Here is a 22,148-nt window from a genome sequence, read left to right as displayed (position 1 = left end):
GGGAGCGTTTTACTTCAAAACACAAGCAGACTCAGCAGCCAGTTTCCCTGCTGCACAAAAGATTTGCCAAGAATCTCCAGGGTAACATTTTCAAAATGCTGGATTTTTTTTTCCATATTTAGACCTAAACTAACAGCCTGATTTTTCAGGGGTAGCGATACCTGCAGTTTTCAAATGAAGCCATTTGTTTTCAGATGGAAAATGGAGGTGTAAGCACTTGGCTCAGGGCAAGTGAAATATCTCAAGGCCTTTCACTGTTCTCAGACAGACTGAATCTGCTGATTTTAGTGTCAGTGGCTGACCAGGCTCATGTGGTAACAATAACCCAGACATACAATAAGCCACAAACCAATGAAGTGCCTTAAAAATGAGTAATAAGGCTCTGAAATCAGCACGAGAAACAATGGGAAGCTCGTAAAATTGGAGCATTGTGCTGTCCCCCTGATGAGGCAGGCAGCCGTCTGCTGAACCTGCTGGATTATTTAACCAGCAAATGCAACAGGAACCAAGCAATAAACAGTAACACATAACACAGGAGTCGGTGTCTGTGCACTGCTGGGATCAGAGATCTGCAGGGTTTAAACTGAGGACAAAGCAGATGCTGAGCAGTTGGGGTGCACATGCAAATGGAGAAGAGAGTAGATTTGCCTGTTCTCTTTCCTCTATAAAACGAGACACCAACAGTTTAAAAAGGAGGCTTGCAGGACTTCGAGAGCCCTCTTCCTCCTTCATCTCCTTGACATAGTCTTTACCTGCATCCCTGGAAGGGGCTTCAAGGAGGTGGCAGCCCTGCCAGGGCAAATATTTCTCCTGAGGGCAGGGAAGGGCTGGAGGAAGGAGGCACGCTGCCCAGAGGCCATGCTGCAGATGGAGGGAAGGTTCCTGGGAGAGAGCAGAGCCAAACGCACAGCAGGTAAAGCAGCAAGGGGGAGCCTTGCCTCCTGCATTTCGGGGCTGCAGCAGCACTTCATGCAGTGAAGAGGTGGAAGCAAGGGGCAAGACAGGCAGTAAAAGCCAGTGCTCTCTTCTTGGGAAGCAGAGAAGCAGGGATCATGTTTGCATCACCTGCTGAGTATCTTCATGTCCTCTGGAGAAAAGAGGTACAAAGATACACACATCTGAGGCTTGTTCTTTGTACGCTGCATTGTTTCACTTTCCCTGATTACCAGAACCTCCTGATAACCGGGCATGTTCTTCAAGGAGCTACTAATGATTTGTAGCTGGAAATCAATGGCAATGTCACACTGCCCCTTGCTGTAGTCATTGGTTTTGAAAAATCTAACTCTTAGTTTGTAATTGAAACTACCTGCCCAGTAAAAATCAACATTTCCTCTATTTTGCCTTGCTGTTATTGAAGACAAAGCTCCAGTGGTTCCTGACATTTTTAAGTGGCCACTTCTTAGATCCTTGCAAGCAATTTGTACAAAGCCAGAGCATCTCAGGGAAGTCCTAAGACCCCGCTTAGTGCCAGATCCAAATTCTGCTGACTGCAGTGAGGCTGCAGAAAGGTCACAAAGACAAAACTTAGCCCCTCATCTTCATGGTGGAGACACACTTTGCTGCGTAGGTCAGCTGTGTTGGCTGGCTGGGAAACATGGAACTGTGGCTGAGATCTAACTCCATGGGGCTGGAGTTCATTAGGAAAGATGGCACGTTTCTGAGTGTGCCAATTAACCCAGGCTAATGACCGCACAATCAAAACTTGGTGTAGAGGAGGCACTTGCAGTTTAAGTCATCGTTTGGTTGGGGTCAGCTTGGGCTTGGAGCGTGTCTCCTGGAAGCTGCCTGTTCGGATGTGTTTGTTTGTTTTGGAAGTGTTTGGATGGCACTCAGATGGTTGTACTTGCCCAAACCATGGTGCTTACAGACTCCTGGAAGAAGGCAGAGCTGTCTTGGTGATAAAAACTTCCCGCAGTGGAAGTCCCTGTACTTGCTTTGTGCAGAACACAAAAGTTTCCAAGTTTCCCCGGAGCTCCAAGGAGAATTTACAGCTTCGAGGAAGGACAGTGGAGAAAAACCTGTGCTCATGTAGGAAGGCATTTTGGCTGCAGTTCTCCCATGTCCAATACAGGCATTTACACCTTCATAGCGTCATTGTGGGGTGTTAATTAAAAAAAAAAAAAAAAGTAGATCGTGTGAATGTAGCTGCTCCTGGGGAGATGACAACCAGCGACTAATTGCCTTTCTCTGTGCCCTTGCTGATTGGATTTTGTGCTCTCCTCTTACCACAGGCAGTGGCTCCCGCGTGACAAGGTGTACCCCCTCGGCGTGGACGACACCGTGGACAAACTAAAGATGATGGAAGGCCGAAAAACCAGCATCCGCAAGTCTGTGCAGGTGGCGTACGACCGAGCCATGATTCACATGAGCCGCGTGCGGGGAGATCACCCCTTCGTTACGTCTAATTACCTGTAACGGGTCGGGGCAGCCAGGCCTCCTCCTCCAGACCCCGTTGCCCACTTTGGGGGTCAGAGCAGACCGCTAGGGCGCTGGGTGTCCGGGGGCTCGCTGCCAGCGGGGAGCGGGGCAGCTGCCACCCCTTTGTGTCCTCGTGCGAGGTGCGCCGTTCCCAGCAGCCGTCAGCACTCCTCGAAGTACCCTGACACGTGCCAAAAAGCCTGTCCAGCTTCTTTCTGAATGTGTCTCGCTGAAGAGCTGGCAGGAGATGAAATGTATAAGTCTACAGGGCCGGGAGGAAGGTGTTAGGAGAAGCTGCTGGGCGGCGGGAGCCACGGGCAGCTGATGCAGCGAGCCCAGAGCTCTGCTGGATGTTCGGACCCTCGCCCCTGCCTCCCCCGTGCCACCAGGGTCTGCAGTCACCAGCCAGCCCTGAGCGATTCCTGGGAACCCGTCACCGCTGTAAGCAAACCAGGATCCTTTATGGAAATCCCAACTGGACTTTCTCGTGCCAAATTTACCCTGTCCATCACTGGCCTTTTTATTTTGTTTAAATGACATTGATTGTCCCATCACGCTCAAGAAATTGTAGCCAGGAGCTAGTATCGCTCTGTTCCTGCCTACATACAGTGTTTTCGTGTTCGATTTCTTGCATTGCATTTAGAAAAGTTTGAGATATTTTGGTAACCTTCCCCTCTGCTACACACACTTACATGCACAGATGCACAGAGCTTTAAATATAAAAAGCAAATTATCTGCTTTTTTTTTTTTGGTGTGTGTTTATGTCCTAGAAATTTCTTTGATAGTTTCACATTTAAATTCTGATTTCCATGACTGTGCTTGTTTCAGTCACATTTCATATCATGGTTTAGTACAGAACTGAGTCTATAAGCAGAGATAGCTTCCTTTTTTGAAGAAACAAAACTAATTTTGGAGGTGTCCAATGAGCTAGAGCAGCTTTGCAGGCACTGAGGTTGATCAGGGTTGGAGGGAGATGCATCGTTTGTGTTGTTTTATGCACATTTGGTGTGGGGCTCCTCTTCCTTTCTTCCTTCTTTTCTGTCTCTTTCAAGTTTTCCTCGGGCTTGGTTTGGGTTGAAACCAAGCACTAAGTAGAGCACACAACCATTTTGCCTTTTCGCCTTCTCTCACACACGTCTGTCCCTTCCCTAGTGTGTGGGTCTCCAGCATTGTCATCATTACAAAACAAATAAACCCAGCTCTGCTGACAACCCCTGTTTTCTTCTGGGTTTGCACAGCAAAAACAGGGACAACCGATGTTTGGAAACAGATGACAAAACCTTTTCTATTAGCCAAGGACTTTTGATTTCTCTGATCTCTTCTGTTGTGTATCCCTCTTTGCTTTCCCATTTTAAGAACCAAAGGTGCAGAGCAAGATTGTAGATTGAATATCACCATTTCGCTTTTTAACTCGATATTTTTTTATTATTTTAACTTTTTCATACTGAAGAGAATGTGGGGTCAAAATAATAATTAATAATAATTAATAATAATGAATAGTGGGGAGTAATCACTGCCATTTCTACTTGGTCTACTTTTTTAAAATACCACTTCTTATACATTGGGACACAGAACCACACTTTAAGGAAGATTCCTGTAACATATAGAGATGGGGCATAGGGTTTTGTAATAATAATAATAATAATAATAATAATGCCTACGGAGTGTGGCTAGGGAAGGATGTTGTGTATATAGTTGTAAGATACTGTTCTAAATTATTTAGACCTATTGTCACCATTCTTGAAGTCCTCAGTTGTGTTGCTGGGTCTTTTATATGCACACGGTGTAATTTATTTTGAGGGACATACACTTTTCCAGGTGGTAGCTCAGCTGTGGACTTGTGACCTGTGTATATGTTCTAAGATCTTGGGGTTTGTTTGTTCCGTTTTGTTTTCTTTTTTTTTTTTTTTTTAATGACATTTTAGGGTTTGGATTGGCTAATATCCTGCTGTTGCTACGGGACCTAAACGTTACTGTCAGTCTGCTGTAAAGCACAGATTGCTCTATTTATTGTAGAAAGTGAGTTTATTTGCTTTCTAGAACTGTTTATATCAGATGGTATAAGAGAGGTAATATGAAAATCTATGCTTGTAAAGAAAAAAACAAATGCTAATTTTACCTACTATAATCTGACTGTCTGAGACTATATTTTCTCTCTGAGAAATAAATGTTCTAATGTATAAAAAAAAAAAAAAAAGGAGTCCGTGCTGGTGTTGTCCTGATGTCTGGGCCTCTCGGGTGCACGGGGATGGCAGGCAGAGGGTGCTGATCCTGCGGGCTCTGCTCTGGGAAATGCTGTTTGCTCCCTGGTTGATGGGAGCCGAGGGAACCTTCCCAGTCCCTGGGGCTGGCTGGGGGAAGAGCGAGGGTGTCCCCGGCTCGCCTGGTGCCTGTGCAGGCAACACAGATGGGCTTATGGCCCTGAAGAGGATCCATGGGGAAGGAAGACATGAAGACGTGAAGCCCTGTGTCGCCTCAAACGTCTCCTGCAGGGGAGTTTTTCCCTGTGCAATGCATGAAGTGTTGGGTTCTGTAGGATGGGATCCCAGTGCAAGGCAGGTCTCTGCTTGGGGCAGCTGCAGAGCCCCAGCGGGATGGCAAGGGGGAAATTGGGGCTCGAATCCCATCTCCTGGCAGCGCTCGTGGCTCTTGGTGGGCCTGGGGGCTCCTGCAGATGGAGCCAGGAGCCGAGTGAGCGGCTGCAGCAAGGGCTGGGCTCTGCAGCCCAGCTCCTCCGAGCATCTCCCTCCCCTAACGAGCATCTCCCCTAACGAGCATCTCCCTTCCATCTTTCCTAACGGGCATTTTCCCTCCCTGCACAGGGCCGTGCTGCTGCAGGCAGGGGCACCCCGCTGGAGCTGAGGGTTTTTTTTTTTTTTCCTTTCCTTTTCCCCACCCCGCTATCAGAGTGCCGCAGCACCACAAATGGCACGGGGGTGATGTGTGCTAGGAAAAGGGCATTTGGGCTTTGCAAGGGGTCGGATGGGTTAAAAGAAAGCCTCGCCTCTGTCTCCACCTGAATTTAATTTGAAGGGAACAGTGTGAAGAGCTTGGACAGGAAACCCAGGGCAGCTGAACCTGGGCAGGGCTTTGGGGTGATGGCAGCTGCAGCTGAGGGATATGGAAGAGCTGCAGCAGCATTGGGATGGCTGACCTGAAGGCCACAAAAAGCACTCAAAAAGCACACAAAAAGCACAGCTGAACTGTGTGTGACTCCTCTGAGCACCCATCCTGCTGCTCCTTAGTGCTGCCCGGCCATGGGCACCACCTTGGGCTGCTCCAGCCCCCCTCTCTGTGCCTTCCCAGCAGTTTTGCTGGGGCTGTCTTACTGCAGCTTTCGTTCCTTAGCCATGTAGAGCCAAAACAACCCCCTGCTCACCATCCCTACTGTCCCTGGCCACAGCCTGACCCGGCGGGATGGTGAAGTACAGCACGGGCAGCTGGAAGGCTTTACGGCGCAGTGTCCTGGCTCAGCGAGTGTTGCAGATATGTGGGGAGGCATTAAAAGGTGAGGGTCTAACTTTCTTTTTAATGTTTTCTACCTGTTGCAAGAAACAGGGGAGAACAAGGATTTAGGAGCAAGCAAAGATGTTGGGAAGGCTGCGACATGGGAGCAGCACGAGGTGGCTGCAGCTTCCCAGGAGGAAAGCACCAAAAAATCAGCAGCCGCGGCCCTACGTCAGTCCACCCGCCTATTTAGTTCCACGCTGGCATTTTTGGTTGGAATTATTAGATTGTAATAAAATAGCTTCCCTCCACCTCCTCCTTTTCCTCTTTTAACAAACGAGATGCTGACTGAGGGAATTACTCTGCGGCTAAGAGGTTTCCATGACAATGGCACCTTCCAGGCGCTCCAGCAGCAGCCCTGCTGCTCGCCCCTGGCTTCTCCCCGTGGGCCAGGGATGGGTGGAAGAAGCACGGGGAGCCTGGTGGGGATGTTTAAATTGTGCCCCCCTGGCGGTGGGGGCAGCCCAAAGGGGCAGGGTGAAGCGAGTTTGTGGGGTTTTATTTTGGGCAGTCGGTGAGCAGGGGGTGCAGAGCCTCCGCGGGGTTGTGCTGGGGGCCCCAGCAGCGTGGCCCCCCGACAACAAGTCCTAAAAAAGAACACGGGGGTAATAGGGCTGAGCCCTGAATTAACACCCTGCAGCCCCTCTGCAGTGAACCTGGGGGGGGAAATATGGGGAGAAAGGGTCACAGAGGCAGAGCAGGGAGGGCCAGGGAGAGGCGGGGGCCATGGGATGGAGACCAAACCTCAAGCCCCCGCCGCAGCCCCTGACACAAGCGCCGGGGCCACCCCTGCTGGGGTTTCAGCACCACCGCCCCCAGCCTTGCTGGGAGACCCCTTCTGTGTGATTTCCATTCTCTGAAACAAAACCAAACCCAATGCTTTCCCCCAGATTAGTACAAAAAGGAGAATTTCCAGATTTTATGGATAGGAAAACCGAGGCACAACGGAAGAAAATGACTTGCCCAAAGCCCCCTGGGGCCGAACAAGGACCTGCCCCCCCCCCAGCCCAAACACGTGCCAGACCACACAGCTCAGCCTGCAATTCAATTGGTTTTTCTTTCTTTTTTTTTTTTTTTTAATTAGTCCTGTCAAACTACCGACCGCCAGGTCTGGCTCAGAGAAAACAACAAAAGGCACACATGAAAATAAAGTAAAAGTCCAAATGCCTGAGGAAAAAACAAAAAACAAAAAACAACAAACTCCAGGTCAGGAAAGCAATTTCTTGAGACACTGTTTGGAGTTTTATTGGCAACAAGGCTCTGCCTTCCACATGCTTGGCCCCGGCCTCACAGCCCGCTGCCTCTTCGCATTGGGCACCCCCACATCGTGCCCTGACAGCCCCAAGAAACCCCAGTGGGGTCCGGACCTGTCCCCTGCACCCTCCCGCAGCCAAGCCCAGCAGGACAGGGACAGCACCTGCAGAAGAAAGCAGCCCAGTAAAACATTCACACTTGGTTTCGGTTAAGAACCGAGGGAGGTGAGGCCAGCCCTGGCTGTGCCGGGTTCCCAGAGGATGTGTCCACACCATGGGGAGCACCAGGGGCAGCCAGCACCGGATCTGGGACCATTTGTGCCCAGGAGAGCCCCCGGCAGCACTGGCACCGCTGTGCCCTGCGGTACCGGGACTGGGCACCGTACCCTGTATCTCCTCACCCTGCTCTCCCCCAGCTCCCACACCCACTGGGAGCTCCTCTAAACCCCCAAATCCCCTTTGCGTGGGAAGCCTTGAGATATATTTTCACCACACGACTCCCTGACAAACTCAACACCCCAAAAACACAGTAGGGCAGAAGGAGCTGCGGCTCCGGCTCCCCCCTCACCTCGGGAGGGATCCAAAGCCCAACGAGGCCGTACCCAGGCAGCCTTCAGAGGCGTGGAGAGGATGGGAAGAACAAGGGATGCATGTTATAAATATAAAATCATATCTGCTACAAACAGAAGACTTATATTGTACATCTTTGACCCATATACACAAGAACACAATATACACAGAACGCCTCGGAGGAGCGGGGGCTTGGCGAGGGGGCGGTGAGGAGCCCCCCGCTCCCCCCAGGCCAGGAGGGGCTGTACCGACGGCACGGCGGGCGCAGAGGGTCTCGGCCAGCCGACGAGCATCGTTCCAAGCACACGTGGGTGGAGTGGTCCCCCCACCGTGCCCACCACGCCAACACCTGGAGGAAGGCGACGAGGATGGAGAGGAGAGGGCAGAGCACGAGCAGCTCCCTCGCGAAGCCACAAAGCGCTCGCGGTCTTCGGACGCTGGGAGTGAAGCCAGGCCCTGAGAAACTTCTTGCCCTGCAGCCCCGGGGAAGGTCTCCGGCCAGGCAGTCTCTGATAAGGCATTTTCGTCTGGGAGTTGGATCGAACTGCGTCTGAAGAGAGAAGGGACCGGGATGGGGCAGCGCACACGGGTGCGAGGCGGCGAGCGCGTGTGTATGCGTGTGCAGCGGTGGGCGAACAGGCGGCAGCAAAGCCAAGGCAGTCAACAGCTGGACAAGCCCTGGGCAGGGGTGGGAGAGGCCAGGAGGGCTCCGTCCTCGGCTCAGTTTGTCTGCGAAGCTGCCCCCGAGCCCCTTCAAGCCTCTCTCCCTGGCTTGAAATACTGACGGTGGTTGGAGTGGCACACCAGGCGCGTGGAGTGGCGGACAGGCACACAGAAGAGTTAAGACAAGTCGATGTGAGCTTTGTACAGCGAGGAGCAGCTCCCGGCTGGAGTGTCCGAGGGACTCGGGACGACAAAATGCCACAGTGATCAGATCGGGCCAGGAGGAGGAGGAGGTGGGCACAGGGCAGAGGAGGGAGTCGAGTCCTGGCACCTATCGGCGGTAATGATTGGGAGCGTCTGCAAACATGTACTTGAGTCTGTAGGCTTCAGCGAGCAGGAGTCCGATCTCTTCGTTGCCCCAGTGTATCGTGGGCAGGTTTTGTAACAACATTAGAAGGCCCTGAAAGAGGGGAAGATGCTTAGTTTGGGGCAGTTGAAGGCAGAATGCAGCTCCAGAGCAGGCCCAGGGCACCAACAGAGGCAGCAGCACTCGGTGACTTTCGCTTGTCACTGTTGAGGTCCAAAAGGCTCTGAGGCAACATTTGGAAGTGCTCGTGTCCTGCTCTGAATGAGGGGAGCACCTCAGATGCCCCCAAACCACAATGAGACTTACTGCGACCAGAGCTCGAGCCCAGGGAAGAGCTGGTGTTTGATGTTTGCAGCCTCCAGCTGAGCACAGGGGCTCAGAAGTTACTTTCAGGCAAAGATCCCGAGACCAGACCATCTGGGAGCCAGTCCTGAGTGGCTGAGGGTGGGTGACCAGGCCCACGGTGGGCTCCACCCTAGGGCAGTTCCATCCCCTCTTCCCAGAGGGAATTACCCCCACTCCCAGGGACTTACTTGGAAGTCTTCCTCATCCAGGATCTCCTTCCGCCACTTGATCAGGAAGGCAGCACAGACGTACAGGTGGAAATGCGAGAATCCCTCCGGCTCCGACTGCGGACAACAAAAAGCTCTGGGTCAGCTCTCACAGCTCTGGTGGGCAGAAATCCGACTGTCCCCAGCTACCTGGGAAAGCCCCAGGGGCACAATGCTTTGTTTCTCCCCTCTCCCTGCTGCACAAAACCTCCTCCCCACGCTGCACGGGGAACGTACTGAGCCTGCGTACCTGGTAGGTGTCCCAGAGGCGGATGGTGCAGCGGAGAGGCAGCTCCCTCATCAGCAGGTTGTTCATCCAGCGGAAGGCGAACTGCAGGTATTCGACCTCGTACTTCCGAAAGTGGTTATGTACCTGTTCTGAAACAGCACGTTTCCCTTACACACCTGGGGAGCACCGTGCCCTAGCTCCCGGCCGAGGCGCTGCCCCCAGCACACCGGCTTCCTCACACTCCAAAAGCTCAAACCTCCTCCCAAACGCCCCCACTGCTCATCCTGTGCTATCTTTGTAGGCGAGCATCAACCCCCCTGCACTGAGGGTGCTGCTGGCACCGGGAGCCTCCTGCTGCTGGGTGACACGAGGGCTCCCCCCCTGCCCACATCCCCTCGCCACCTACCATCGATCCGGCTGACCAGCTCCTCCAGGGCTTTGACTTTCTTCTGGATCCCCGGCTGTGCAAAGGTGTAGTTATCCTAGGGGGAGAGGCTATCGGTCAGAAGCAGCAGATTAACACCTAGAAATCACCCACGCCAGACCCCCAAGCTCTGCGGGGAAGCCAGGACAGCCCCCAGGCAGCGAGACATGGCTGCTGAGCGCCGGGAGCTGCCTGCTGTGAAGTCCCTGCTGGGACAGCAGTGGCTGTACAGCTGCAGCAGCTCGTTTCCCCAGGATTTTGCCCCCAGATCGTGCCCAACAAAGAAGAAATCTCTGAAACGCCAGGACCTGCTGTCAGAGGACCAACAGCCAGGCAGAGCCTCCTCGATTTTAAACGCTAGGGGTGCTGCAGGTCTGCCTGGCTGCTCCAGGGCTGTGCCAGGGATACACAGAGCTCTCACCCAGAGACAGAGAGAAGCTGAGGGTGCTGTACCTACCCCAAAAAGGGGGGGGGCTTCCCTGCGGCCCCAGAGGCTCACCTGTATCCCGTCCAGCAGTTTGCTCATGCACCAGAAGCTGTCGGCTTCGATGCTCCGCAAAACATCCTGCGACAGGTTCGTCACGTCGAAGTTCTCCACGTCCTCCTCTGCAAAACAGACAGGGGAGAGAATCAGGGGGGTGGGGGACACCAGGGGGCTCACGGGGACACCGAGGGGCTTTAAGGCTGATTGCGGGCAGCTGCCCAACATCTCTCTCGACAGTGAAAGTTCAAGTTAATTCCACACAGAGCCTGACAGCAGCGCCAGGTACTGGAGGGACTGCAGAACCTCTCCTCCTCGAGCTGGGCTAACAGGAGAGCTCCAGGAAAAAAAAGAAAAAAAAAGAAAAAAGGCAGCCCTGTGCTCAGAAGAGCTGCAAGGGCTGTGTTTGGAGCAGAGAAGCCCCCCCCGGGAGGACAGCAGCCATCGTGCTGCTGGCAGATGCATCTGTGGGAGCCGTCACTGCTAAATTGAATCAACGGATGGATGGCAGGGCTGGACGGGCTCATTTCCAAACCCAGATGCTCAGAAGTCAGAACAGGCACCTTTGATCTTGCTTGGAAAGGATCATGGGATGGAGAGGATGAGCTCGGGGCCACCCTCTTGGCGGGGCCTTGTACTGGGGATGGAAGCAGCCTAATACAGAGAGCTGGGCGGGGAGCACTGGGACAGGGTTGTTACTGGAACCAGTCTGGGTGCTGAATTCCCTTCTGCAGTCCCCTGCTCCATCACTGCTGCTTTAGATGAAAACACGAGCCCTGAGACTCGGGAGAGACTCAGCACAGCAGCTCCGGGACCCGAGCTGAGAGGTGCTGTGTGTGCAGCCAGCTCAGCACCCCTCTGCTCACCGGGTCCTCTCCCCGTGCCTGGGGAAGGGGCTCGTGGTTTCCTCTGGCAGGCACCGAGCTGAGAGCCCTGCCCCAGCCCCTCAGCCACCAGATTTCATCCCCACCCTCCCGTGGGGCTGGCAGCCCGTGCTGGAGGGCAGCACCGGGGGCTCAGCTGCTCGCACAGCCCCACGGCCTCCCTCGAGCTCTTCCTTGCGCAGCACCAGCTGAAAACCAGCGGTGCCCAGCAGCCCAAGCCATCGATCCACGGAGGAGGAACCACGCCAGGCAGGGATCTGGCAGTGGTGGGACCCCAGAGCTCCTCTGTGAGCTGCTGAGCAGCTGAGGCATGGCAAGAGGAGGAAACGAGCTGGCTGTGCTAAGACCCAGCAGTTAAATCCACCCCATCTGCCAAGGGCTCGCTGCAGCCTGCTCAGTGCCTGGAAGGAGCGTGAGAGGTTAGTGGGGTCATCCAGATCCCTCAGGCATCACGGTGAGGCTACATGAGACAGTTTCTTGTGACTTTATCACTCACTGGGCTGTTCCCCTCCTTCAGGACCCAGCCAGGAGCACAAATCCCCCCCCCCACACCGCCTGCAGCAGGGACAGGAGGCCACCAGGTCCCAACACCCCCACCAGGCTGCAGTTAATCCCCCTGCACACAGGGCCGGGGAGTTTGTGAGGTTATCGGGGGCTGCTGGGTTGTTCCTTGTGTCAACTCCCATGGAACGAAGCTGCCAAATTCCTCCCTGAATGCATTTGGTAAGTGGTAAGCTGCAGACCATCCCCTCCACCAGCTACCCACCTTCCTTAGGGCCGTGGGCATGTTTTAGCTCTTGGAGAAGCCCTCTGAAGGCTGCTCCAGCATCTGATGTGTAATGGGAACCAGCCAAACATTAATCAGCTGCTGAGCACCAAGGAGAGGTTTTAAGCAACCCATAGAAAAGCTGATTTGTTGTCTGGGAATGCCCAAAGCACGGGGTGGGTTCAAGTGAGCTTGGTAGATGGGGACAGCTCCTTACTGGAGGTGAGGCTGCTCCGTGAGACACCAACAGAGCGAACAGGACAAGGACAAGGCGTCTGCCTGGTCTCATGCTGAGATTGTAACCTGAATCAAGAGCCTGTGAGCTCCCACCAAATCACACACACACCCCAGGGTCCCCAGGATGCCCTAGGACAGGCAGCTGAGCAGTGGGGCCAGCAGAGCCCAGGAAGCTCCGCATCCCACGGGCAACAAAACCGCTCAGGAAGGGGAGGAGGCGCAGGAACCCCGAGGGGTTTGTGATGGAGCAGCAGGGGCCATGCAGCACCGAGCGGTACCGGCTCCATCCCACCTCCACTGCTGATCTTATCCTTGAACTCAGCGAGAAAGCTTCGGAGGATAAAAAGGGGTGGAGGATGGCAAGAAGCTTAGCCCCAGATGGGTCAAGTGCAGCTACGAGCTCGGCAGCCACGTGCAGAGGTGAGCCCTGACAGCCAACACGGTGCATGGTTAGAAGTCAGCCCAGGGACACACAGGCAGCTCCAGCACTTTGGGCAGATCTCTTCCTGCACAGACAGCTCACCCTTTACCTCCCAGGAAAGAGAGCTCACTGCAGGTGGTAGCAGAGCCCCACGCTGAGCTTTTTTTTCCTCCTTTGGACTGCAAGGAGCAATGGCACATCGCAGAGATGAGCTCTGGCCACACGGGCTACCACTGTGGAAACCTGGGTGGCTGTCCTGTGGCTTCTGAGGACATCGCAAAGAGATCACTGCTGGCTCAGAGCCCTAGCCAGATAGTGGGAGGCTTCCAGTGACTTCAACGAGCTTTGGATCGGACCCTAAAATATTTGTCAGGCAGGATTTCTCTGTCATTAATGGAGTCTTAGGAAGTCCTTTTTCCTTCTCCTCACAGTGAAAAATAAGAGACTTCAGGCACAGGGATTACAGCACCCTGGCATTAACGTCAACCCCAAAACACAGCCAGCGCTGGGGAAAGAATCAAAATCCTCTAACTGAAAATGACTTGAGCTCGGGCTGAAAGCACCGGGCTGACAAGAAAGCCACAAGCAGCAGGGAAAAGTCGATTTGCCTTCTGAAAGTCTCAGCTTGACAGACACACCTGTACGGGCAGCACAGGACAGGGATCGCTATTTAAATGGTTTATTTTACATTCTCAGCGGGGCCTCTTTGTACTTCGCTCTCCCTAGAGCAAGGGCGAGCTCCAAATTCAAGCTCTGAGGGGAAGATCCTCCCCCTCCCCCAGCTCTGGGCCTTTGACAAAACCCCCCCAGCGCCTTCGAGGCCCCATCCTCCTCCAAGCCAAGCACATTCAGATGCAAATCCACCCTGAGCACTTCAACTTGAGGAGCTCAGCGAGGTTACGAAACTGAAGGCGATTCAAGCAGGCAGCAAAGACACTCTAAGGTCAAGACGCATCTCCAGCGTGACACGGGAGCTGCAGAGGAACACGTCCCCTCCAGCAAGGCGAGCTTTTTTTTGGATGCCAGCACCTCACACCATTTCAAGCGCTGTGGTTGGGAGGCAGCTTCAAGCAGCGACTGGCACTTCTGTCACTTACCGACGTATTCAGAGAGGAACACGACAAAGAATGGAGTGACCAGGTCATTGATGCCCTGCACATAGCCGCTGGCTGGGTGTCGAATGGCCCAGATAAACAGGATTCTTTCAAAGATCTAGGGGAGAAGGAAGGAAAGCAGGTACCTGCGTTAGCCGTGCACAAAGGAGAGGCAGAGAAGCAAAACTGCTAAGCTCAGCGAGCAAAGATCATGCGCTGACAGGCTCTGCAGCAGTGTGGCTAAGGTAAGGAGCACAGCAGCCCTAAGAGAAAACCCAATCTGATCCACAGATTGCCACTAAACCAATCACTCTTCCCAGAGCGAGGAGCCCTGGTCTTGTCCTCAAAGCCTCTGCTTGAAGGACTGCAGATGGCAGCTTTCCAAAAGCCACACGGACAGCTACAGTTGTTCTCTGGGCTCCTGGTCCAGCAGCCACCAGCACAGTGCTCCCAGCAAAACGCCACGGACCAGGACAGTTCCCCCACAGCAGCTTCTCCCCCAAAACAACCTCAGCCTGTTACTTCCAGCCCTGACACACTGCGCACGCTGAGGTTGTGTCCACGGGGGACAGAAGCTCACACCTCCCGGCCACTTCTCACACCCGGCCCTGCCTGGGCTCCTCACGAACCACTTCACACAGAAATGGTTTAAAAATGTGTTTCCAAGAGATAGCTTCAGGACTCTGATCAATCCTTGGCTACGTTTTGTCAAAAAAAAGGTTGATCTCATAATCCTCGAGCTCTAAGGCTGAGATGTTTCACAAACCTGGGGCACAACCAGGCCATTTAAGCAGGAATTTGCTGATCAGAAGCCACGGGGAGAAGTCAGGCAGGGAAACCCTACAAAGCCCACTCAGCCTGGGGGCAGTGCTGGTCTGACCCCACACACAAACTGCCCGACCCCACAGTGATGTGGGGCAGGAGCCTCGCTCCCCCCTTACCTCCTGGACAAGCGGCTGCTGGAAAAGGGGGATGAGCGGGTTGGTCCTTGGAATGTCGATGTGGATCTGGAAAACAGCACAGGTTACATGCAGCAGCCATACCCCTAAGGGACACAGTAACTCAACACAGCCCACCAGAAGGGAATCCACCCTGCAGTGCCCCCAGGCGAGAGCTGGGCTTGCTGACAAGCACTGTGAGGGTACAGATGGCAGCTGCACAGAGGAAGGCATCTACAGCTCTATCTCCAGTCTCCTTTGCCCAGGTCTGGTGATCAGAGGTGGGCTGGGAAAGAGCTGGGGTCTGAAATCCAGTTATTTGGCCAATTTAGGGAAGGATTAATCCAGAATTTTTAAGGAAAAAGGACAGAAACAGTGCCCTGACCGTGAGAAAGGTCCTTCTTGCTAACAGGTAGGAGTCATCCTAGCATGACCCAGCTGCACGGGGGCAAGCAGCAGGCAGGGGGAGGAAAGGAAGGCAGCGGGGTACCTGGCGGTAAGTATCTTGGTGGTGCTCCTCGTTCCGGGAGTCGTAGTACTGCTGGATGAAGCCAAAGTACTCCTCCCGCTTGCGCTGCAAAGTCAGCTTCCGCCGCTCCATGTTGGCGGGGAGATAACCCTGCAGGAAACCCCACGTCAGGGCAGAGCCTCAGCCCCCACCACAAACCAGCCCCCGAAATCCCACCAGGCTGCTGCGTGCCTGGAAACTTTGGGTACATGGACCCCGGGGCAGGGGAAAGAGTTTGTGGGTTTGGGCTTTTTTTCCCCAGCCCCCAGTGGCCTTTTCTGAGCTGGTACAACCCAACCTTACAGGATTCAGTTTCCCAAAACGGAACAAACCACGTTCCCAGCACCTGCTTGAAGAGGATTTTTAGCAATTACGTTCCCTGGCCAAAAAACCTACAGCTCACCCGTAGGGCAGGGAAAGGATGACTCCATCCCAAACAGACACAACACGAGTGAAACTGAACCTGGGACGCACAAAGGTGTAGGATTGTGTCCCCAGCTCAGCACAAGCTGCCAAATTTCCCCCCTGACTCCTGCACCACGGCTTCAAGTACTCACTGAGAGGAGACGCCACGTCACGGGCCGGACCTCCCTGGGCACGCCGGGCCAGCTGCATTTCCTCAGCTCATCTGCAAACGGACAGTGGTGGCAATGGATTAGATCCTAGGCACGTCCAGGCACCACTACACCTAGAAGGAGAGGAAAGCCCAGTCTGCTCCTGCAGGCTCTGGAGACACTGAGCCTCCAGGACGGCTCCACGCCAGCAGTGACCGGGGACGTGGGTGCGCAGGGACGCTTCCAGCTCGGGGCTTGGCTCCCCTCACAGCTGGGCTGGGCTCTCACGCAGAACCCAACAGCCCCCTGTGACCCCAGCATCGTTTGTGAGATGGAGAAAGGCTGGAAACAGGCAGGCAGCTGGTGGAAGAGGCTATCATCTGCCAACAGAGCCATTCCTGCAGCTACCCCACCTGTAGCGCTGCAGGCAGCGACTTTCTCCAGCCCGGAGCAGACGCTGCTTCAACCCGAATTGTGCTTTTTCCACGTGCACCCCCCCTCTGCCTTCTTCCTCCCCAGCCACAGGAGCCCAACGCTGCCACTCACCCAGGTCCGTGTTGTGGCTGGAAAGGAGCTGCCGGAACTTCTCCAGGCGGGTTTTCTCCCTCACCGTCATGGGGGGAGCACCCGAAGCGTTTTGGTCGGAGATTCGGGCGACGAGAGGAATGACGGGCCGGAGGGGGAGGGACTGCTGCTTCTGAAGGGGGGTCCGCACGCAGGCCTCCTCTGCGGGGAACAGAGGCCACGGTGAGAGCAGGGAGGGGGCAGCACCTCTGCAACCCCACCGTGCTCCCTGACCGCTGCCAGAGGCTCGCCACGCAGCTGCCACCTCCCTTCCCCAGTCCCAGTGGCCCACTCTGGTGGCTCAGGTGGCCCGCAGAGACCCGCTGTTGTTCTTCTGTCACTTCCCCTCATTTTTCTTTCCTTTCCTTCCTCCTGCATCCCTCCAGACATCTGCCTGCCCGCGGTCAGACCTCCCCCACCACGTGTGAGGGGACGCGGGCAGGACGCAGGAGACGAGGCAGGAGGAAGCTGTGGGAAGCCCAAAGGAACCGACCTTCAGAGCTGCCTCTCTCTCGTGTGATTTAAACAGCGATGGAGCTAATTGCGAGCACAGAGATAGGCAGCAGAGGGCTGCCAATGCCACCTGCTGGCAGCAGGGACCTGCTGAGTTCCACCCAGAGCAAGGCAGAGGGAGCAGGGGCTGATGCCTGGGTCCCTGCACCGGGCTCTACAGGGCTGCATCCCAACCTCGATTAAAGGCAGCAAGAATTTAACAAAACCCCTGAGAGCCCAGAAAACAGGATCCTGGAGGCCAGGAGTGGTTGTATGCAGGATATTAAAGCAGAGATTGACGTGGAAGTGGAAGAGAACGGTTCCTTGGAGCACAGGCTACTCTGAAGGAGCGAACGTCGCTGCTGGGCACACGGGTTGTGCCCCAGCCTCTTGGGCACCAGACACGAGAAGCAGCAAGGGGCTGGGCTCTGCAGTCAGCCAGGAGAGAGCAGGAGCCAGAGGCTGCTCTTACCAGCTGTCCTGGAGAGCTGGGCCTCGCTGCTGGACTTGATGACCTTGCAGTTGGTGGGCACGTCGCTGAACGCAGACGGGGCCCGCTCGGGCTTCGCCCGCAGCTTGCTGTGGTTCTCCAGGACCTGGGCGGCCGTGGCCTTGGCCACTTTAGAGTTCAGAGTTTGCAAAGAGGAGGAGGAGGAGGAGGAGAAATCCTCGTCTTCATCGTCACCGATGTCCCAGGCATCGCTGGTGTTGCGGGCGAACTCGTGGAAGCTGGAGGCCTTCTTGCTTTTCACAGGCAGCGCGTTGGCCTTGGAGCGGTCCTTGATGAAGCTGGAAGCCAGAGAGAAACAGCATCAGAGCAGTGCCTTAGACCGGCCCATTTTCTTTCCTTCCCCGTGTCCTAGCTCCGAGCAGCCGGTCCCTGACTTTTTCCAGCTTCCCGGTTGCTCCTTTCAAACCCAGGGCATGCGCCAAGCCTCTCCTGCCTGCCCCAGCCCGCGCGCTATCAGGGCACGGAAAGGCCACGGTGCCAAGAAGCAGCTGGAGAGCTGCCAGGCTGCTGGGCTCAGCAGGGCAAACCAGAGAGGCGCAGAGTTCCTCCAGCTCTGCCTCCCCCCTACAACACCCGGGTGGATTAAGACACGGAAAAAGCCCCGAGACCTGGGGAGAGGCATGGCAGAGCCCGCACAAAGCCCGTCGGTGCTCCTCGGCGCTGCTGGCACAGCTGCGGTCGCTCCCAGGGCACCAAGCGGGCTGTGCCTTCCCTCAGGGGCAGGAGGAGCCCTGGCATTCACCCTTACGCCACAGAAGTCAAAGTCCACCAGCTGAAGCGTCACCAAGAGGGGAACCGTCAGCGCTATATGGCCAAGACAGGGTGAAGGAGGCCGTGCAGGGCAGCGCTGCCTCTCCCCGGGTGCTGTCACCCTGCTGCTGGGCGCCTCCACCTCGCCCTTCCCAGCAACACAAACCGGGACACGGACTCCCAGCGAGAGGGAGGAGGGGGAATATTGGGGTTCCAGGGGATGCTGGAGCCCTCCAGCTGCCGCAGGATCGAGCCCCAGAGCTGCAGAGCAGACGGGCTGCGTGCCCAGGAGATACGGGACACTCACTTCTTGGTGAGGCGGGGATCCAGCGGGGGATGCTGCGCTCCGTAGACAGGTTGAATGCTGCAGGAACAGAGAAAAAAGAGCCTCAGATCCAAAGCGCCACGTGCAGCTGAAGATTTGGTCTCTGCAGCAGCAAACAGAAGCCTTGTTGGAGCTCTTCGGTTCTCTCCAGCCTGAGCTGGGATTTGGGATCTCGAGCAGGGGGCAGAGATCTGAAAATCATTCTCCGAAATTCATTCTCTGCTCCATCAGAGGGCTGTCCACCTCTGGGATTTCACCCTCCTGAGCCCTCCGGAGCAGGGGAGGACTCTGCCCAGTGACGCTGGGACCCCTCAGGGCCCGAGGTTTGATCCCCACGCAGACATTCAGGCTCAGAGCCAGAGCCAAGCAGCCGCCTGTACGATCCAGGGTTTGACACGGGTCCAAATCCCAGCTCAAGCAACCACCTCCTGTGGGGTCTGGAGCGAGACACGTCCCTGGGACAGCGAGCCTCATCCCAAAAAGGAGCTGTCAGACAGGCAAACCACTGCTGTTACAGCCTCTGGAAGTGAGACGGACCCTGAGCTACGAGCTCCGTTGGGGTAACTCACAGCCACCCCACAAACCACGCTCGGGTCTGTGGAAAACAAGCCCTGGCCACCCCTGGCACACAGCTCGGGGACAAGGGCCCATTCAGAGCTGGCACACGAGGGACAGGGCTCCCGATGGAGCTTCCAGGAGCTGCAGATGGAGCCCGGCAGGGAAACAAGCAGAGCCTGGCTGTGCCGGAGGGGGCCACAGCCCCGCACAGCTGGAGAGCAGGCGGGGGACAAGCGGGGGCTGTGGAGGTGGCAGCAACGGGGCCAGGGGGATGGGAGGGACGTGGAGACCTGGGGCAGGGGCTGGAAACGAGCACGGAGCAGGAGGAGGCTGGTGCTGGAGGCTGGGCTCAGCACACACACACACACACACACATCTGCGTGTAGGAATAACAAAGCAGGTGGAAATGGAGCAGCGCCAACGCCGAGACAGCCGGCAGGTGACCTCCGAGCTGGGCCAACACCCACGGCTGCCAGGTGGCACCTTTGGGCCCTCGGGGCGCTCCACGTCTGCTCCTGGCCCCACAACCGACCCGAGCACGTCCCCGAGCTCACGTCCAGGTCCTGAAGCTCCGCACAGAGGGGCACCAGCACATCCGTGGTGCAACCGGTGGCTGAGCCATGCTGTGGTGCCGCGGGGATCACAGCGGGGCCGGGGTTCCTGACACCGTGTCACAGGCCCTCAGTGCCACCTCAGGGCTTATCCGAGCAGATTCTGATCCCCACTTTCACACCAGTGTGGAAGCACCACACAGCCCTCACTACTCTCACCTCTCTGAAGAGCAGGGAATAAATAAACACGCGCACCGGGACGCACGGCGCCAACCTGCCAACACACCCCAAAAATTACAGGGGGGGACAAATCCCAATGCAACAGCCACGGGGCAGCACGGGAGACCTGAAACCACGTTTACCACTTCTGCCACAAGCCCTGAATCAACAGGGAAAAGCTAGAAGCTCGTAAACCCAAGCGGCCCCATTCCTCCCATCGTGGCAAATGAACCTAGGGCGGCCTCCAGATCATCCCAAAGCCTCCTTCCGCCAGCTTGTTGGGGCAAGGGAAAGAAGGAGCCAAGGGAAGACCTCACAAAGTTCACATCAGAAGCACCAGAGGCAGCTCCACGCCCAGTGCCGGGTGTCCCAGACCTCTGCTGCCCTTTGGGGTTGAGGCACGAGCCCTGCCCGTACCCGTTCCTGGAAAGGATGGCACACGGGGTATTTAGGGCTGGTAACACAGCTCCTCCACCCCTGAGGACAGCAGGGGGGGATTTAGGAACCAGTCTGGAGGCAGAGCCCTGCCAAGGGCCCGTCGCTGCCTGGGCAGGGCTGGCTGCCTCCCCGACCGGTTCCCCTGGCTGCAGCGTGCTGAGGCGAAGCAGCCCCAAGGCAGCAGCTTGGGGCGAAAGAATGGGGCTGGGAGGGACCCGGGGGCTTCACAGCACCCGCTCCAACCAGGAGAGGAGAGGGGGAAGGTGCCGTGCCCCATCCGGGCTGCCCCACTGACAGCAGGGTGCTGGAGCAGCCATGGAGCCGAGTGGGAGCCCGCTGGGATTTAATGCCGACTGATTTCACCCCGTGCCTACACCCGGAGAGGAAGGGCAGGGTTCAGATCAGGCAAAGGAGCACGAACACAGCCCGAGGAGGGCCAGACGCGCACAAAACCCCAGAAGGATCCTCGGAAAGGGGGTGTCCCGGCCCCACACGCCCCCAGCACGATGGGGTTTGTGTTTGGGGTATGTGGCTTGCGGCCACCCCGTTGTGCCCTGCTCCTGGGGCCAGGCAGGGAGCGACCCCACAGCAGCACAGCCCCCTGGTCCCACAGCGGGGGTGTCCCTGCGGTGTCCCTGGGAAACGGGCCCGGAGGGGCAGCCTCCAGGAGGGGGCTGCAAGAAAAGGGGGGGACTTCCATGAAAAGGGGGGGCTCCACAAGGGGAACGGGGTCTCCTCGGTGTCTCCGTGCAGGGTCTCATTGGGGTGGAGGGGGGGGTTAAGGCTCGGTCTCCCTCACCCCAAAACCTTGGAGCCCCCCCTCAGACCTCCCCACCCCCCAGCACCACATCTCCCCCTATACTCCACTCCCCTCCTCCCCAAAACCTCACAAACCCCAAAAACCCCACAACCGCCCCAAACACCCCAAAAACCCCCAAAAAATCCACATGCCCCCTAAAGACCCCACACACACCCCCAAAAACCCCCATAACCCCCAAAATTCCCCCCAAATAAACCAACCCCTCCAAAAACCCCACAGCCCCCCAAAGACCCCCCCACACCCCAGAGACCCTCACAACCCCCCAAAATCCCCCAGAAACCCCCTAGATAAACCCCAAACCCTCCAAAAAAACCCAGAGGCCCCCCCAAAGACCCCCACAACCCCCCCAAAAGACCCCAGAGCCCCCCCAAACCCCACAGACCCCCCCCAAACACCCCTCAGGCCCCCCCAAGACCCCTCAGGGCCCCCAAAAAAACCCCACAGCCCCCCCCAAGCCCCACAGCCCCCCCCCAAAAGCCCCCTCAGCCCCTCCCCCAAAGACCCCAAAGACCCCCTCAGCCCCCGGCCCCCACCTGCCGGGCAGTTTGGCGCTGCGCTTCCAGAAGTGCCGCCCGCTCTCGGCGGCCATGGCCGAGAGGGGGGGGACGGGGCCGGGCAGGGCCCGGCCGCCCCCGGCGCAGCGGCGGAGCGCGGAGAAGGCCCCGGCGGCCCCCCCCCCGCCTTCACCGCCGCCCGGTTGAAGCCGCCGCCGCTGCCGCCATGTTGGTTGAGGGCGAAGGGAGCGCCGCCATTGGTCGCCCTCGAGGCGGTCCCGGCGGCTCGGCCAATGGGGAGAGGGGAGGGGGGTGATGTCATGCGAGGCGGGGTTGGGGAAGGAGGGGGTGGGATGTACCATCTCGGATGTTTGGGGGGGGGGTGAGCCATTTCGGTTATTGTGGGGGTGGGATGAACCATCTCACCTGCTGTAGAGGGGAGTGGGGAGGAGTATTTAGCGCTGAAGAAAGAAGGGCGGGGGGGGGGACTGGCAATGGGCGCTGGGGACGGGAGGGGACCTCCCCTCGTGAGCCCCCCCCCCGCCCCGGTAATGGTTGGGC

At 56.6% G+C, this 22,148-nt stretch overlaps 2 protein-coding genes across 2 annotated transcripts in view; one reads left to right on the top strand and one right to left on the bottom strand.

Moving 5' to 3' along the window:
- Nucleotides 1-4,296, top strand: part of BRPF3 (bromodomain and PHD finger containing 3) — a 28,812-nt gene extending 24,516 nt beyond the window's left edge. Inside the window, exon 13 of the mRNA XM_032203402.1 lies at nt 2,232-4,296. Coding sequence (XP_032059293.1) covers nt 2,232-2,415 — 184 coding nt within the window. The 3' untranslated portion in view covers nt 2,416-4,296. The remainder of the gene's footprint in view (nt 1-2,231) is intronic.
- Nucleotides 4,297-7,003: 2,707 nt separating this feature from the next.
- On the bottom strand, nt 7,004-21,741 carry TBC1D22B (TBC1 domain family member 22B). Its single transcript, XM_032203395.1, has 13 exons — nt 21,627-21,741; nt 18,490-18,546; nt 17,394-17,710; nt 16,412-16,591; nt 15,869-15,939; nt 15,294-15,422; nt 14,807-14,872; nt 13,869-13,983; nt 10,482-10,588; nt 9,965-10,040; nt 9,580-9,707; nt 9,312-9,407; nt 7,004-8,871 (listed from the first exon to the last, which is right to left on the bottom strand). Exons 1-13 carry the CDS (start codon nt 21,680-21,682, stop codon nt 8,743-8,745), a joined length of 1,527 nt encoding a protein of 508 aa, XP_032059286.1. The 5' UTR covers nt 21,683-21,741; the 3' UTR covers nt 7,004-8,742.
- Nucleotides 21,742-22,148: the final 407 nt, after the last annotated feature.

This window comes from Aythya fuligula, chromosome 25 (genome assembly GCF_009819795.1).
Source record: "Aythya fuligula isolate bAytFul2 chromosome 25, bAytFul2.pri, whole genome shotgun sequence".
Classification (NCBI taxonomy): Eukaryota; Metazoa; Chordata; class Aves; order Anseriformes; family Anatidae; genus Aythya; species Aythya fuligula.
This window is presented reverse-complemented; position numbering and strand designations above follow the sequence as displayed.